The following is a 15,616-nucleotide window of genomic DNA, read 5'->3' on the forward strand; positions in this document are numbered from 1 at the left end:
GCCGAGCCTCACTCTCCGGATCTGTGAAATGGGCGTGACGCCACTGGCCCGTTCGCCCCAGGGGGAAGAAAGGCTAATGAATGAAAACCACGGTGAACAACCGGGGCGGCGCGGGCCGCTCCCCCCGCGGTCAGATCCCCCGCCGCCCCCGCAAGCCGCAGGCGCTCCCCGCGCTCCGGGCCCCCCACTGCCCGACCGTTACCACTGTTCGCCCAGCCGTCCGCTACGGTAGCGGACGCCGGCCCGACGCGGCCCCGACGCCGCCTACCTTGGCCACCCAGCTGAACAATGGTGACATCGCGGGCCGGGCGGCGGCTCGTCGCCCGCCGCTCCCGCTCACTCCCGCCGCCGGCCCGTGGGGCGGCGGGCAGCCGGGGGCGGGCTCGGGGCGCGGCGGGGCCCGGGCATGGCTCCCCCCGCGGCGGCGGCGGCGGCGGCGGCGGCGGCGGGCTCCTCCCCACTCGTCACTGCCCGGAGAGGTCGCGCCCGCGGGGCTGCCCGGCTGAGAAAGGGAAGTGGGTGGGGAGAGCCGGGGGGAGGGGGGGAGGGGAGGGAGCGCAGCCGACCCCGCCCCCACCCCGCCCCCCCCACGTTCGGCTCGCGGCGGGAAGTTGGGACCCGCGGGGGTCGCCCTCCTCCGGGATGCCCCGGGCCGCGGGGCTACCGGGGGAGGAGTCGTGAACGCAGAGGGCCAGGGACGCGGCTTTCTAGGCCTCTGGGGTCCCTTTCGCCCAACTTTCAGAAAACTAGGAGTTCCTCTCTCTGAGGCTTGATAAAAGCCCCAGAATTGGAGCGAACACAAAGCCCGCCCAACTTTCCAGGGGTTACCTCCCCCCCAACCCCGAGTGTTTCTTAAACGCTCGAGATAGCTGGTAACAAAAGAGCTAGTGTTTCCCTGGCTCCTAATACCTTTATGTAATCAAAGGTGGTTTTCTTGGAGTCAGAAAACACAACTGTTGAGACTAGAAAAGGGGCGGTGGAAAAATAACCTTAAGTTCCTGCCAGGGAGGTTTTAGCAATGTGAGAAATGTTGGTTTCACAAGGTTTTTTTTTTCCCCCTCCTAAGGCAAGATGTTAAGCAGTGTAGTCCGTTTATAGCTGCAAAGGTTAAGCTGAGTTTCAAATTCAGATACCCAAGAGTTGCACATTGAAGAAAAAAAAAAGGCCAAAGGTCGCATTAATAGCCAATGTGTAACATATGTGTCATGTTAAGCCACTCACTGCGTTCCTCAGGCCAAACCACCGCCCTAGCCCCAGGACCCGCTGCTTTCCTTTTGTCATATTAATTGTGTCTTTTCTTCATGAGGGGCCGTAGAACATTTTAATGATGTTCCCCGAATGTCTGGCATCTCAGTTAGATGGGTATATTCATTATCTATTGCTGCATAACAAATTACCTCAAAACTAAGAATCTAAAAGCAGTTTCTGTGGGTCAAAAATCCAGGAGCATCTTTGCTGGTGTCTCTGGCTGAAGGTCTGTTAGCTGGGCTCCCGTTGTTTCAAAATGGGGCTGGCACTGAAGGATTCACTTTAAAGTTCACAAACACAGTTGTTCCCAGAATTCAGTTCCTTGTAGGCTGCTAGACTCATAGCCTCAGTTTCGTGCTGCAACATGTAGTTCTCCCCATAGGGCTCTCACAAAAGGGGAGCCTGCATCCCCCAGCACAAGTGACCCATCAAAGAACACGTGTCCAAGGAGGTCAGTCGTTTTATAAACTAATCTCAGAAGGGACATCCCAAGACTTCTGCTGTTTTTTATTCGTTAAAATCAAGGAAATAAATCTAGTCTACCTATAAGGCAAGGAGATTACACAAGGCATAAATACCAAGAGAGGACCATGGAGAAGGGAGGGGTGTCTTTTTTTCTCTTCCCACATAGGTTGCATGGGAATAGGATAAAAGGAGGTGGAGGGTAATAGCTCAAGTGGTAGAGTGCATGCTTATCATGCACTAGGTCCTGGGTTCAATCCCTGGTACCTCCACTAAAAATAAATAATAAAATAAATTACCTCTCCCCCAACCCCCACCAAAAAGAAAAAAAAGATAAAGGCATGGTCAAAGTCACGAGTGATATCATTCTAATGGAGCCTACCTGGGTAATTGAAAAGGGTTTTCTGAACATCCTAGGGAAGTGCTATTCTTTGATTCTTTTAAGCAGTGATGTTCTCTAAAGAAATTAAAAGATGGAAAGGGGGAGTGCATTTGCATCCATTTAACCAAATCATTCCCTGTTACCACATCATTCCCCCAAACAAGCAGAAGAAAAAGAAGCTGAGAGCTCCATTAAAGTGAGAGCCTTTGTGGCCCTATCAGCCTTGCTACTTAAAGTGTGGTCCATGGACCAGCTGCCTTACATCACCTGACAATCTGGCAGAAATGCAGACTCTCAGACCCTGCCCTAATCCCCCCTTATGGAGTTAGAACCTTCATTTTACCATGACTCCAGGTGGCCAGGATGCACACAAAGTTTGAAATGCACTAGTATATAAGATTCATTGACACTGGCCTTCAAATAGTGTTACTGACCAACGGCCCCTTGAGAGAAAAACAAAAACTGTCCTTCGTCCTTGTAATGGTGTGATCCAGCTCAGCAGAGGAAGAGCTAGAGAGCCACAAGGAAGCAACATTGTTTCGATGGGAGCGGATAAGCAGCTGAGGACCAGGAGGGAAGGCTAGACAGGTAACAAACATCATCGTACACCACCGCTCCAGTCCCCAGTCCGAGTCCTATGAAAATGCCCAGGACTGAGAGGTGACTCCATGGAAAGGAGGAGGGGGACCTGAAATTAATGGAAGAAACCTGAATTACCTCCAACTGACTGAGATAAATTTTCTTCTTCAGCAGAAGGTAGGGAGGCAAAAAAAGAAATATTACCTTAAGCTTAGAATGAAAATTGCACTTCTTGCAAAAAAAAAATTTAACTCAGACCAAATCCTGAGTATAACAGTTATAAAGTGTGTGGGCAGGTGAAATAGGGACAGCCTCACTTCATTGTTTAAACCTGGATCCAGTTCTCCATGTATATATACATCTGGGTGGCGTCTCCTACAGATCCTGGTTTGAATTTGCCTAAACCTTACATGTCTTTTAGGCTCAGAGAGGTCTCTCTCTGCTCCAGGTCTTCCTGCCCGATCCAAGGCTGGGCAGAATCACTCATTTCTTGGGAACATAAGGACTTTTCCAATGGGTGGACTTGATACGTGTGGGGCTCTAACACCAAATATTTTAAGAAATATACATGAAAGATCTTAATTTCCTGCCAACAAGTAGCTTGCCAACAGAAACTATTACAATCTGGAAGTTCATTAAAGGGAACTTTAATCCAATGGAGCCCACATTCAAAACAATTTTCCTTAAAATACTACATCTCCCATCTGAAAAATGTATCTTTCTCCAAGAAACTGTATATTCCCCCAGGGAAGAGCTGTATGTAGAGAGGGCATGGTAATTCTTAATAGCTCCCTGGTGAGTCCCTTTCAGCCAGCATTGGGAACATTTATTGACAGAATAATCATTGCTCAAAGATGCTGATGGTTCCCAGCCCTGATTGTCTATCAGAGTTACCTGTGATGCTAAGGCTGGTGGGTGAGGAAGGAGGGCAGATGATTTGGCTGGTCTGGGGCAGGGTCAAATTCTTAGAGACCTCAAAGGGCAGGTGGGTCATATAAAGGTGTGAAGAGGGCCAAGTGAGACAATAAGGAATGAATGAACTGTGGCATCTTGGAGGACGCGTGCTCAATTATTAAAACATTCCATCCAGCCAAGCAAAATGTGTGAGCCAAATGAATTCAGCAAGAGAGGTATTATTGGTGTTGATCTCTGGATTTACTTAAAGCTTGGAGGAGTGAGTGTGTGTGTGTGTGTGTGTGTGTGTGTGTGTGTGTGCGTGTGTGTGAGAGAGAGAGAGAGAGATTCTGATTATCAGCCAGGATTGAGAACCACTTCTATAGTTCTGGATCCCTTATTTAAAAAAAAAAAAAAAAAAAAAGGATACAGTTGCTCTGTGGAGAGCAACAGGTTATCCAAATAGGACTGCATCCAAATAGGATGTACAGAAAATCCAAGACTACTCTCTAAGTACCTTTAAAAGGAAGCTTTAATGTTTCACCATCTCAGTTTTCCTGAGACATTAAAAGAGGACTAAAAAGAGGGAGGCAAACCAAGAACTGGAAGAATTGCTCATCTACTAAGCCTGACCATAACTCCCCAGATAAACCCGACACTCCTGTCCTACTCATCTTCCATGTTTCTCCTTTGAGGAGGAGAAAGGGGCAAGGACAGAAAAGCCTCCTGAGAGTTCAGGAGGAGATGCTGACAGGCTGCTCTCCATGAGCTCAGATGTGGAGGGCGCTGAGGTAGGACGTATGCAACAGCACGACCTCACTCTGTAACCTGTTCCTCTCACCACAAGACCTGGTTAAAAATAGAGCCATTGTAATACCAACTGGACAAGGAAACTTAGCTTGGCTTCAAATGAATCAGAACCATTTGGCACTTGGCAACTATGACTCTGACACCAGTTACAATGTGTTTTGTATTTTCTGCCACATCACCATGTTATTCTGGGATACTAGCTGAGTGTCCTACAGTTCAACTGAATTCTGACACTATCTCCAGGTAGACTGTGTCAGATCCCACAGGTTAAGGGCTTAGTCCTACAAGACTGTCCCCTCCCCACCCCATCACCGTGCCAACTTCACACACCAATGGTAAGTCCAGGTTGTCACTTATGCTCCCAATAACTAGCTATGGATTGGAGGTTCCAACAGCACCCTCCTTGGGTTCAATTAATTTGCTAGAGTGACTCACAGAACTCAGGGAAACATGCTGCTTACTGGTTTATTATAAAAGGATACAACTCAGGAACAGTCACATGAAAGAGATGCATAGGGCAAGGTATGGGGAAAGGCAGCAGAGCTTCCATGCTCTTTCTGGGCACACCACTCTCCCCAAATCTGCACCTGTTTACCAGCCCAGAAACTCTCCAAACCTCATCCTTTTGGGTATTTATAGAGGCTTCATTACGTAGGTATAATTGTTTACATCACTGGCCTTTAGCGACTGAGCTCAATCTCCAGCCCCTCTCCCTTCCCCAGAGTTCAGGAGGTGGGACTGAAAGTTTCAACCTTCTAATCACAAGGTTGGTTCCCTTGGCAACCAACCTCCATCCTAAAGTGACCTAGGGGCTTTCCAAAGGTCACCGTATTAACATAACAAAAGACATCTTTATCCCTCTCGTCACAGGAAATTCCAAAGCTTTGGAAGCTCTGTGCCAGAAAGGGAAACAAAGACCAAAAATTTCTTACTGTAAATCGCAATATCACAGCAACTGATCAAGAATTTATTCAGTTCACGAATATTCATTAGCACCTATTGTGTAAAGCAACACGTGTCCTAGCAAGGAATAGCAAAGGTGATCAAACCTGAAGCCTGCCTGGATTAGACCTAGAGGGTAGCAGGGAAGAGTGTAAAATGCCAAGGGAAAGGCCCAGGTGAAGCTCCACGGAGTCCCAAAGGAACGAAAGATAACTTAAGGCTGCAAACGAAGAACCAGCATCCTGGCTGAAAGACATCAGGACTTTTACAGATGGTGATGAGAGAGTGAGCTTTCCAGGAAGGACCAGCTGGCAGGATTGAAGGATTGATGCTCATCTCTGGATATCAACCCTTACTAGGGCAGATAGCATAGAAATCAGAGCTCACATTGCAGAGAGAGCATTTTAATAAATGGTAGTTTGCAGGTGTGCAGGCATCTCTCACTGGCATTAAAGTTTGTTTCCAGAAAAAATATTTGCTAAGGATACTATCAAATCCAAAAAAAAAGTCATGGGGAAAAAAAATCCCTCTGTAGAAATTGGAAACATTATGTCTATGAAAAATTTATACATGAATGTTCACAGTAGTATTATTCATAATGGCTAAAAAGTGGAAACAACCCGAATGTCCTTCGACTGATGAATGGATAGTGTACCCACACAGCAGAATATTATTTGGTCATAAAAAGTGATAAGCTACCGAGGCATGTTACAACATAAATGGACCTTGAAAACATTATGCTAAGTGAAAGAAGCCAGACATAAAAAACTATATAGTATATGACTCTGTTTATAAAAAAAATCCAAAATCCATAGAAACGGAAAATAGATTTGTGGCTTCCAGGGACTAGAGGGAGGGAAAAAATGGGGAGTGACTGTTAATGAGTATGACATTTCTTTTTGAGGTGATGAAAATACTTTGGAATTAGATAGTAGTGATGTGATGGTTACACAAATTGATGAATACACTAAAACCCAAATTTCATAGTATGTGAATTATAACTCAGTTTTTAAATGATGATGGATGGTTTAATGACTTTAGATAAATTAATTCCCTGAACCTGCGTAATAATGGAACCCACACTTCTAGGGTCTAGTTTTAAAATGAAATGGGATGCATATAAAGCAGTCAGCCTGAATCCTTTTACATTGTAGGTGCTCAGGAAATGTTAGCTGATGTTAGCAGTAGCAGTAGCAGTAGTAGTAGTAGAAGACAGGAGGGAAGGAGGCAGGGCACAACTGTTAAAAGAACAGCACAGCAGTTGAGTATAGGTTAACTGGGTAAAACCAAGATGGCAGAGGATTCGGCTTCCAATAGACCCTGAGCCTCATGGCACACCCAAGGGTGCCATGGCGTTTCCTAGGCTGACGGAAAAAGGCCAAAAATTGACGGTGGCCCAATTTCTGAAAATCCCAGCCCTTCCCTAACATAGTTGGACTAGTCCTCGCACTTGTTAGCATGTGAAATTACCTGGCCCATAAAAACTAACCACCCCCACACCTCATGACCACTCTCCCTTCTGAGTGAAAGGACCGCACTTTGTCTATGGAGTGTGTATCTACTTTTACCTTAAACTAAACACCCCCACACCTCGTGGCCTCTCTCCCTTGCCTTCCGAGAGGGCCCACACTCTGTTTATGGAGTATCTCTCTAAATAAACTTGCTTTCACTTTGCTGTGGTCCGCTCTTGAATTCTTTTCTGCAGGAAGCCAAGGACCCTTACTTGGCCAGGCACGTCCCAGGGACTCTCCTGAGACCTGGGACATGACCATCCCCTCGCACCCCATTTTCCTGCAACAGTAGTAGTAGACGTAGTGGTAGAAGAAGTAGTAGTAGTAGAAGTAGTAGAAGAAACTTCAGCAGCAGCAGTAGCAGTGGTTGTTGTTGGCTAATGATGGGTATGTGGGATGGTTAATTTTAATGATGTCCAGATAGCTGATAAACATTATTTCTGGGTATATCTGTGAAGGGGTCTCTGGAAGACATTAGCATTTGAATTGGTAGACTGAGTAGAGAAGATGCCCTCACCAGTGTTGGTTGGTTGGGTGGACATTATCCAATCCACTGAGGTCCTGAATAGAACAAAAAGGAGGAAGAAGGGAGAATTCCCCCCACCCCCCCTCTCTCTTTGCTTGAGCTGAGACACCCATCTTCTCCTGCCTTCAGACATCAGTGCTCCTTTTTCTCAGGCCTTTGGACTCATACAAGGACTTAAATCATCAGCAAACCCCCTATGTCCCTGGACACCCCCCCCCCCCAGTTATCAAGCCTTCAGACTTGTACTGAAATACACCACCAGCTTTCCTGGTTCTCCAGGTTGAAGATGGCAGATCATGGGACTTCCCGGTCTCCGTAACCACATGAGCTATTTCCTATAATAAATCTCTTCATATATATATATTATATATATAGTAGAAGTAGTAGTAGTATACACACACACACACATATACATATTCTATTGGTTCTGTTACTCTGGAGAACACTGACTAATACATTATGATATGTTATAAATATAGAAATAAAACATGGGCAGGAGATCTCAAGTTCATGGCTGTTCATAGACAGGACAAACAGTTGAGAGCAAAGATGAGATTGTGTGTTAGCCAGAACTAATTCTGGGGTGGGTGGGCCCCCCTGGACATCTCTCAGTATTTTCCTCTCCCTTTTTACGAGTTGCTATGTCTAGCAGGGTGTCTGTGCTCCATGTGTTACTTTCACTCTAGAAGCTGTGCCACAAATCGTCCAAGTTTCTCTGGTAAATGCCTATCATTCTGGGCAGAGACTTGGTGTGCAACAGAAACACTAGCCTCTCACACTTTCAGACAGTTCCTCCTTAAGAAATGGATCCTGCTCAGTCACACGACTCAGCTCGCTTTTCTCTTCCCCACACATCCTCTCTCGTTCCCGGTCCACTTCTCTTGCTTTCTCTCAAGCACACGCACGTACTCATATTTTAAATCATGCTAAACTCAAAATGGAGTCTTTGGGTGGCAAGACTGGGTATTTGAAGATCAGCTTCAGAGCAAAGGATGCTCAGTAAGTTGGTGCATGAGTGAAACAAAGTACAGGAGGGATGTGGGTGGACACATTTTATGAAGATTTATTTGGAGGTAAACAATAAGTTCAGGGGATTAACTGAAGAACATTCTACTTTGATAGATCTGTGTCAACGTTTAAATTAAGGTCTCTAATTTTATGTTTTGGTTTTGTGCATCAAGTTGTAGTCTCTCGTTAGCCAGAATAACAGCAAATACATTTAATAAGAACATTTTAAGTGGCTCCAGCCACCTTCACTACATTGCAAAATTAAAAGCTGGCTGTCAAGCCCAGCTAGAACAGGACTCCACAGTGTAAAAAGGGAGCCACTGAAATTGTGACTCTAGAGGGAACCGGGCAGTAACAAATCCCAAGAATAAAGCCCACACCAGTTCGGGGTGCCTTTTTTCTCTCTGCACTCAGCAGTCTTGTTAAAACAGAAATTTACTTTATGATGCAGCTTTTTCTCTTCCTTAGAAATAACAATCAATTCATTTCCGTACTTGTGACATTTTGAAACCAGCTAAATTGATGTATTTTGCTATTTAAGTAACTGTTCCCTTCTCAATATTTTGCTTAATATGTATCGTAACTATATTCACTTTTTAGCTGGTAAGATATTCCAAAAATAGAAACTGTGTTTTCCTATTTTTAGCTCAGTCTATGAAGTTTAAGCAAATAATCTTTCCAAAGTGCAGCACACACATGTTTCAAATTCATGGAACAACCCAGCGGCAATGAGCTCATAAAAGAAAACAGTGAAAATCTGGAGTCAAAAGATTTTGATATCCTCACCCTGTGCTATACCTAAGCATAGATGCTCAGCTTTAAACTCAGACATTTTAATTATACTTTCTAATGGAAACATGAAAAATACCACTTTGCATAACATTAATTTCACTGAAAAATAACTTTTTTCCTGCACTGAAGACTATGTTTCTCTGTAAAAATTAGACTGCAAAATATCAATTCCTATTTCCTGGTCAAACCTATGAGTTACTAAAAATCAGACCTAAACTTCCTTTCCCCCTTCTTTCATACCAAATCATAATTTCCTTTTTCTTATCCCCCAAAAAGTGGCTTAATTTACCTTTGATTAGAGTGATTTCCCACTTCTTAAACAGTTTGTTCACTTCCATCTAGTTCTTTAAGTGCGTCACGTTTCAATCCAGCAAACACACTCCTTGTTATTTGTTGAAAACTCATGTCCACACAAAAACCTGCACACGGATGTTTACAGCAACTTCATTCATACTTACCAAAACTTGGAAGAAACCAAGATGTCCTTTAGTAGGTGAATGGATAAATAAACTGTGGTACATCCAGACAGTTGAATATTATTCAGTACCGAAAAGAAATGAGTGATCAAGCCATGAAAAGATATGGAGAAACCTTAAATGTACATTACTAAGTGAAAGAAGCCTATCTGAAAAGGCTACACACTGTATGATTCTAACTACATATGACATTCTAGAAAAGTCAAAACTATGGAGCCAGAAAAAAGACCAGTGGTTGCCAGAGGCTGGGGGTGGGAGAGAAGGGATGAGTAGGCAGGGCACCGAGGATTTTTAGGGCAGTGAAAATACTCTGTATGATGCTATAATGACGGATACATGTCATTATACATTTGTCCAAACCCACAGACTGTACAGTACACCACCACGAGTGAATCCTAAGGTAAACTACCGACTTTGGGTGATAACAATATGTCAGTGAGGGTTCATCAACTGTAACAAATGTACTCATTGGGGATCAGGCATTGTTCTAAGCATTTACAGCAAGCGAGGTGGGGACCACTATTACCCTATTTCAGATGGGGAAACCGAAGAGACAGAACCAGGATTCGGGCTCAAGTCAACTTAACTACTTTACTACACAGCCCTAATTATTATCTGGAAATTCTCCTGCAAGCTGTTACTTTATTGTTTTGCACACAAGGAAGCAGAGGTTGAGCGAAGTAAAAATCATTTCTCCCAAGGTCTTGCCTGGGTAGAGCTGAGGTTCTCCGCAATGCCAGGAAAGCAAGCAGCCCTAGTGCTACCAACACAGGGCTTCATGCTCTACCATTTCAGGGATCTAGTCTGGCCAAGAGCGGCTCTCAAGACAGCCACCAGCTTGCAGCCAATAGCAAGCTTTGTCAGGGAAGCAGCTCTGCCTCTCTCCTGGAGCCAGGGGCTGAGCCAGTGCCAGCTGGACTAGAAGGAGGTGGGCTGGAAATGGCAGCAAATTTTAATGACTCAACGAATGAATGAGAGAAGAAGGGAAGGGAAGGAAGCAAGCTCTCCTTGAGTCTGAGGCAGCAGGGCCCTTCTCAAGGGGACCGCTGGGCCAGGGGCCAGTAAGAAGGAGACGAGGCTGCAGCAGTCTCCCCACCGAGGCCACGCTGGGAGCTGGCAAGCCAGACCCACCTGAATCCAGGACAGAGCAGGAGCTGGGCTGCTGGGAGTGGGGGAGGTAGGAGCAGTGGTCCTGCCTGTGAAAAGCTGGCCTGGCTGACGGACTGAGGGACCCTGACCGCCCAGTGCCCTGGAAATTCAGCTGGATGGGGTCTGGCCCCTATAAAGCTTAATAAGAACCTAATTCTTGGATTGGATGTGTCAGTAGGTGTAGGACAAGGTTTCCTTACATGAAAAACATCACCCTACTCTTCCTCTCCAAAGGGCCACGGCTGGCCAAATCCAAGAAAGGAATACAGAGGCCCTCTGAGCCAACAAATGCTGCTTTATAGTTTCAAGCCAAGCAGCAGTGATTTCAGGCATCCTACTCTGGCCCACTGTGTGCACAGCAATGGAAGTTAAGCCACTGAAGTGTCTTTTCATTTATGCAGTCACCTGATGGATATCTATGGCGCACATTGGCACACCCATCCCCAGGGATGCTACACTGAACATGCCACCTGTCCCCAGAGGAAAGCCTTAGGGCCCAGTGGGCCCCTGCAGCAAGTAAACAGGAAACTGTGTGACCAAGTGAGACAGGCTACATGCCAGGAAAGAGATGATGCTAAGAAAGCAGCAGAGAGGGCCTTTAACCCAGCATGGGGGCCCTTTAAGACGGGCCCGCAGCAAGCGGGGCTGAAGGGTTTAAGGATGCACCCAAAGGCCAAGGAGAAATTAGCCACTGGAGGGTAAAAGAGAAGCAAGATGATCCCTAATCTACAAAGGAGCAGAATCTAATCCTGGACTTGTTATTGCACACGGCATTCTTATTTTCTAAGGTGCTTTTTAAAATCATAAAATATTTCACAAAAAGTTAAATAGAATAATATGACAGCTATCCAGGGAGTTTCTACCCAGTTTTAACAGTTTTAAATGTTCTGCACATATGTACATATACGTATTTTTTTCTTTTAAGAAGTAAAGTGTCACTGACAGAGCTCCCCCTCCAACCCCACAGGCAGCCACCGTCCGGCACTAAGTGTATCTTTCCCCCTGTTTGTATGTATTATCCCCATAGGTATCAACCACAAACAATATAAAGGCGTTTTTGTGCTTTCAAGTTTTTTTCCTCCACAGTATCATAGTGTATATATTCTTCTGGCAATTGCTTTTCATATTCAACATTGTGTAATTTTAACTGCTGAATAGTCTCCAATTGTATTAAGTTGTATGATTATTCCACAATATAAGTATCTCCTCTCTTTTTGATTGGACATTTAGATTTTTTCCCTTCTCTCTTTGACACACTAAGTCAAAAACCAGGTTGTCATTAGATTGAGGGGGATTATTTAAAAAATTTTCTGTTTTGTTCAATTTGTTCACTTTATGTCAGTTTAGAATTTGACTTTTTTAATCATCCTTCATAATAATCCTAAAAAAATCAGTAATAATATAATCACAATTTATCATAACTATCAACATCCTCATAATTAAATCCACAGAAATATTAGACTGGAAAGTTATCATCCAGCTAAACCTCTTTATAGGTGATGAAACGTAACTCTAAGAGGCTAAGTAATTTATTCATTTATTCACTGAGCAAATATTTACTGCACTTCTGCTGTAACAGATTATCCTTTAGGTGCTTACTATGTACCAGACCTTAAGCTAAGAATTTCATATAAACTTACACATTAAACATTTAAACATTAAACATTCAAACAGAAGTTAGACACATTTACTGTCTCTCACAGCAGCTTTAAGAAGTAAAATTTTGGAAGTTAAGTAGCTTGCACAAAGTATGTGGCCAATAAGAGGGAGGGGCAGAATTAAGACCCAGGGATTCTGACTCCAGCAATACTACCAGTCTTGTCCAGGATATGCCTGTGGTTCTTGGCCTGAGTTTGAAACACAGAGATATGAATCTTACAGGAGAACAGGGCCCTGGCATTTACACAACATCATGTCCTCTTCCATAGACAAAATCCAGCTTTTCTGGTGAAGAGGGAATGGATGGGCAGGAGCTTATGCCCACACCTAACAGAGACTCATCCTTGAGTGGGCCACTGACCCAAGATAAGGAGTACTTATCTAGAGAACCCACCAAGGGGTCAGCTCCAGAAAAACCTGAATGAGTTAGAGGAATTACCTGACTGAATTCTTGACTCGGTTGCTCTGACATTAAATGGAGAATGGAATCCTGGGGTCAGAGATGGAGCAAGAGACCAGTTCTCCAGTTAGGAGGCCATTGTGATGGTGGCTTGGATTAAGATAGTGGCAGTGAACGCTGTACAGAAGCAGATGGAGTCAAGACATATTTTGGAAGCAGAACCAACAGGGCTTGCAACTGGTTGAAAGGTAGGGTGTGAGTGAGAGAAAAATCAAAAGTGACCTTTAGATTAAAAAAAAAATGTGAATAAGGAAGCACTGACTATTACTTCTCAAACATTTTATGATTTGTCTTGAATTTTTAAACTTAACAAACCTCCCGGGAGAAGTGTAAGGGGGAGAAAAAGTCACAGTATTGTGACTCTTCTATAGGGAAGAGTGTGGCAGCCTCGAACTGAGAATTAGTATCTCTTCTAGAGGTCAGCACTGAGCACCCTTTGATTGGGAAGGCATCTGGAACCCTCGGCCTCTGGCTGCCTCAGATGGCTCTGCAACAGCCATATTCAGTTGGCTTTTTTATGGAATCAAACATTCAGAGGCATAATGACTGCCCACTTTCCATAGGTGCAACAAAACTACTAACACATACGATAAATACCAACTCTTGATCTAGAAAGCTCCCTACATCCTGGAATTCGGCGACCCTGGAGCAACTCCTGATCGAGATTGACATCAGACATCTATCAAAGCTTTGCACAGAGTCCAAGGCATGGGCACAAAGCTGCTTTCAGTTACAAGACTTTAGAAGCAAGGTGAGAACTCGTGAGTATTATTTAACCGTGCAGGCATTTTAAGACAATCAGTGTTAGTCAGAGCTGCATATGTGTTTCCTATTTGTCAACATTTCACTTAACTCTCAATATTATCTCCTTTGGCCTCTGAGATCTCCTTAAGGCTCCTATCTGGTTCCTGCTAGACTGGAAAGAGATGACGTGGGAAGCTCTTGACCCGACCCTGGCCTTTTTTCCTTTATCCTTTGCTATTTCTGGTCTCCTGCTTTCTCTGCAGGAGCAAATCTTGTTCACAGATCTCCAGAAGTGAGAAAATGGGTATGGAAGGAGTATAGAACCAGCAGACAGCTCAGGGAGAATGAGAGGGAACATGACCCACTTTATATCTAAGTAGAATGTTAATTATAGCAGAAATGGTTGTTGTAATAATTAATTTACGTGCCTAGAGCATAATCTGGGAGCCACATAACCTCAAGCAAAGAGGGCAGGCTGAGGTCAGAGAGAGCTGGGCCGGGTCTCAGCACAAAGCTTACAGTGAGCTGGGTGACTCAGAATTTACTGAACATCCAAGCCCTATTTCCACTACCATAAAGTGGCGGTCACCTCCACATTTCAGATATTTGAAATGACCAAAGGCACTTGCACAGAGTACAGGGCAACCAATAAATAAACAGCAGCATTTATAACATTTCTTCATTTATAACGTACTTTTGCATACATGGTTTCACTTCTTACCAACCTTTAATAAATCCAAGTCTTTGATTTTTGACTAAAGCAGCTCCCCAAAGTTCTTCTAACTGCAAGGTGCCAAATATTTTTCACCCCGATTTCCCTCTTCTGCCAGGAGCAGAAATCTAGCACTTAGTGGTGATGGAGTCACAGGGCTCTGTCTGGGCTCAGCGGTGATGTCATAGTTACTGAGGTCTGCTGTGCGTGCAGGATACTGGAGTGTGGTAATGACCACATCCACTTATCAACCCTCTTCCAACCTAGTCCAGCCTCTCGATTCACAGTAGCAAAGGGTCACTTTTGTTTCTAAGACCTCAAGGTAAGTTGAAGGCAGTTTTGCAGGGGGTCCCTTTAGTTCAGTGATAAATACGCCTGTTCTCCAATGCATTCCAGGAATCTTTGAGCCGTCGCCGTGTGTGTGTCTGTATTTGAGTCCATATGCAAAAATATACCTGTTTCTTTGCGTAAGGCTGACCTCAAATACAAAGGGCCACTCAGAGATACTATAGGAACCAGCTAGGAAGCAACAGAGCCATGACTTGGGCCTGGTGCAGCAAGTGATTAATTTCACAGCTACATGGAGCGTGTGAACCCAAGCACCATGAGGGATCAGGCAGTGATGCATATATGTGACATATCTGGTAGAAGGCAGCAGGGAGTGGGGAGACTAGTGAATAGAGTGTAAATGCCAGCCTGCAGGCATTCAAATGGAACTGCTTTGCTTCAAATACAAACAATAAAAGTCTGCAGGCCAGGCCACATGTCTGCAACCTGCACCATTACACCATTAACAGAAACTATAGCTAATTGCTTTCATTCAAAGCACTTTGACACATTTCTTTTTTCAGTGAATAGCCTTAGAGTGGTTCTCTGAATTTGGGCAGAAGTAAAGTAAGAGATGTAGTGTAAGTGTTCTAAATAAGGGATAGATTTGATAAGGTGTGACAGCAAATCCAATCCAGGAAAGCTTTCTGGAGGAGGCAGCATTAGCGCTAGGAGAGATGGAAATGAATGCTTTTCTTGAGTAAAGGAGGGAAATAACCTCTGTAGGTAAAAGAAACAGCAATGAGCAAAAAGAGGAAAGCTTGCTTGGCTACTCCAGAAAAATTAACAGTCCTATTTTGTTGAATAGGACACAAAATCTTGGAATTAGAGGGAAAATCTAAATAATCATCTGAGACCAGATGGACAAGGCTCTTGACTGCCAAGCTAAGGAATTTAGCATTTATTGGCTGGAGGATGGGAGGTGGACAGGCCAG

The 15,616-nt window shown here is 44.4% G+C and overlaps 1 protein-coding gene across 3 annotated transcripts in view; it reads right to left on the minus strand.

The window, feature by feature from the left end:
* TBC1D1 (TBC1 domain family member 1) overlaps positions 1-15,616 on the minus strand; it is a 181,187-nt gene that overhangs the window by 127,705 nt on the left and 37,866 nt on the right. Inside the window, exon 1 of one of the 3 annotated variants that reach the window (XM_072945268.1) lies at positions 269-510. The exons of the other annotated variants lie outside the window; for them this stretch is intronic. Coding sequence (XP_072801369.1) covers positions 269-298 — 30 coding nt within the window. The 5' untranslated portion in view covers positions 299-510. Of the gene's footprint in view, positions 1-268; positions 511-15,616 lie in introns of those variants that run through there. 3 annotated transcript variants of the gene reach the window in all.

This window comes from Vicugna pacos, chromosome 2, assembly GCF_048564905.1.
Source record: "Vicugna pacos chromosome 2, VicPac4, whole genome shotgun sequence".
In the NCBI taxonomy this organism is placed as follows: domain Eukaryota; kingdom Metazoa; phylum Chordata; class Mammalia; order Artiodactyla; family Camelidae; genus Vicugna; species Vicugna pacos.